Raw genomic sequence first — 2,925 nt, 5'->3', positions numbered from 1 at the left:
TGGCCCAGCTAACCAATCACAGCACACACTGGCCCAGCTAACCCATCACAGCACACACTGGTCCAGCTAACCAATCACAACTCACACTGGCCCAGCTAACCCAGCAATCACAGTACATTTCGTATTTCAGAAGGCGGGCCTTCATTTGATACAGGAACTATTCGAGCCGTTCATGCCAGACTGGGGAGAGATGTGTTGTAATAATGTCAAATATGTGAAAAATAATGTGTGTTTCGAACAACCTAGTATGAGAGCCTGTTCTAGTACACCCCCAAAACAAAATCAAGACTGTGTAAAAGAGCATAATAGGACCCCTTTAAATGTTAAAACTATATTAAGTAATCATAGTAACTAAAGGGTTAAAAATTGTTAAACACATATATTTTTTTTTAAATATGTAATTTTTTAATTGTGTTCAATCACTTCTTGATTATCCAGTCTGATTTCTAAAGCAGAAACATTTAAAAAGCATCAGTGTTTTTTTTCACAGGCAGACGTGAGTTGGTCTATGAATGGCATTCCCAAAGGAATCATCAAACAGTCTCTGGGTAATGTGCCGATCATGGTCAAATCAAAACTCTGCAACCTTCATGGTCTCTCACCCAAAGAACTCATCGAGCATCACGAAGAAGCTGAGGTAAAATCGCACATCACAGAGCTGCGTGTAACACGCCACTATCATATGGTTTTCTCTTGGACAAAATGACACTTAATCTTGCTTTACTGGTAGGAAATGGGCGGCTATTTCATCGTTAACGGCATAGAGAAGGTTATTCGTCTTCTGATCATGCCGAGGAGGAACTATCCCATCGCAGTGTCAAGACCAAAGTTTAAGAGCAGAGGACAGGGCTACACTCAGTACGGTGAGCGCTGCATTTCTTCCAGATTGAAAAGATCAATATGATTTCATAAATATACATATTGACTTAGGTATTAACTGTGTGCAGCTATTTCGATGCGCTGTGTAAGAGGCGAACACACAGCCATTAATATGAATCTTCACTACCTGGACAATGGAACGGTGATGGTGAATTTCATTTACCGAAAGGAGCTGTTCTTTCTTCCCTTGGGCTTTGCACTGAAGGTAAAAGGAAGTAGTTTTCTCTTATAAGCTTCTTGAGACATTCTGAAGGTGTTTCTTTTCTGATAATGGCCAGCTGACTGTACATTATCCTGTGTTATTTTAGTATTATTTATATACTATTGTAGTATTATTCATATTTTAATTGGCTTCTATTTTTAGTTGTAATTTTAGTTTAGTTTGTTATATGCTCTCTAGACTATATAAGTAAATGTTTTTGTTTATATAGCTGTGTTTGTTCAGGTTCTAATTTTAATATTTAATTTTAGCTTTTTGATTACTGAAAACAATTTTTAATTGATTAAAAATCAAAGTTTTAGTTCTGATTAATAATAACAATACTGCTTATTACACAGCAACCTTCCAAATAAATAAATATACGATTATGATCAATTGATTTGAGTTTACGTTAATTTTTATTATGTTAGAAGAAGTAGGTGGCCTGGAACCAAGGACAGTTTAGCAGTGATTATACACAAATATTTAACCACCTCGACTGACCAATCAGAATGAAGGTGTAATATTTAGGCAATTTTTGTCTAGTGTACATCTGAAATGTCTTTTATAAGCTTTTGTTAATAGTATACCTTATATAATTTATTCAGAGATTGCCATGAAAATAGCCTTGATGTTGGCATGGTGTTAAAGTGAATGAATAAATAAATAAATATTTAGGCACTGGTGCATAATTACTTTTGAATTAAATGTTTCATATTAAAATGTCTTTCCTTTCTTCTACCAAGGCTCTAGTGGACTTCTCAGATTACCAGATCTACCAGGAGCTGATTAAAGGTCGAGAGGAGAACTCTTTCTACAAAAGCTGTGTCTCAGAAATGCTGCGTATGGTCATGGAACAGGACTGCATGACTAAAGCCAAGGTGCTTAGTTACCTGGGCGAGCGTTTCCGGGTCAAACTCAACCTCCCAGACTGGTTCACTCATGAGCAGTGTGCTCACTTCCTGTTAGAGTAAGTTCAAGGTGTTACTGATCCTGATTCAAAAACTAGAATTTTTTTATATATATATGAGATGTGTTGGAGGTAGAGCTTAGAAAGATGGCAAAAAAAGTGATATTTGATCATCTCAGTATTTATATAAATAATCTCAAATGTGGCATTTTTACATTTTTATTGAATCTGTTTGCAGTGAATGTCTGTGTATTCACCTGAAGTCAGATGTGGAGAAGTTCTACATGTTGTGTCTGATGACACGGAAGCTCTTCAGCTTTGCCAAGCAGGAGTGTATGGAGGAAAACCCTGACAGTCTGATGTTCCAAGAGGTTCTGACACCAGGCCAGCTCTACCTCATGTTCCTAAAAGTAAGGTCAACGTTATTCTTTGTTCACCTGCCTGTGTCTAGTGCAGCCGTGTCAATACTCATTTTCATATACACCTAAAAAAAAAAAAGTCTCTTATGCTCACCAGACCTGCATTTATTTGATCAAAAATACAGTACAATTTTGAAATATTGCCATTTAAAATAACTGTTTTCTGTTTTAGTACATTTTAAAATGTAATTTATTTCTGTGATGCAAAGCTGAATTTTCAGCATCATTACTCCAGTCTTCAGTGTCACATGATCCTTCAGAAATCCTCATTCTCATTCTAATATGCTGATTTACTACTCAAAATATTTCTTCTTATTATCAATGTTTAAAGGGGGTTATATGATGCTATTTTAAAGATCATTATTTTGTGTATTGGTGTAACAGAATATGTTGACATGCTTTAATGTTCAAAAAACACATTATTTTTCAAATACTGTACATTATTGTAAATGAGATATAAATAACTCCATGTGTTTATATTGTAACCAGGGCCGTTTCTGAGCATAAGGGTTCCTCGG

The 2,925-nt window shown here is 35.7% G+C and overlaps 1 protein-coding gene across 1 annotated transcript in view; it reads left to right on the top strand.

The window, feature by feature from the left end:
• Positions 1-2,925, top strand: part of polr1b (RNA polymerase I subunit B) — a 14,114-nt gene that overhangs the window by 5,253 nt on the left and 5,936 nt on the right. The window contains exons 3-7 of the mRNA XM_016456532.1: positions 491-637; positions 731-863; positions 948-1,084; positions 1,825-2,048; positions 2,227-2,398. Of these exons, the coding sequence (XP_016312018.1) occupies positions 491-637; positions 731-863; positions 948-1,084; positions 1,825-2,048; positions 2,227-2,398 (813 nt within the window). The remainder of the gene's footprint in view (positions 1-490; positions 638-730; positions 864-947; positions 1,085-1,824; positions 2,049-2,226; positions 2,399-2,925) is intronic.

This window comes from Sinocyclocheilus anshuiensis, unplaced genomic scaffold (assembly GCF_001515605.1).
Source record: "Sinocyclocheilus anshuiensis isolate Anshui unplaced genomic scaffold, SAMN03320099.WGS_v1.1 scaffold407, whole genome shotgun sequence".
NCBI classification, from domain to species: domain Eukaryota; kingdom Metazoa; phylum Chordata; class Actinopteri; order Cypriniformes; family Cyprinidae; genus Sinocyclocheilus; species Sinocyclocheilus anshuiensis.
Note: the sequence above shows the minus strand (reverse complement) of the source record. Positions and strands in the feature narration are given on the sequence as shown.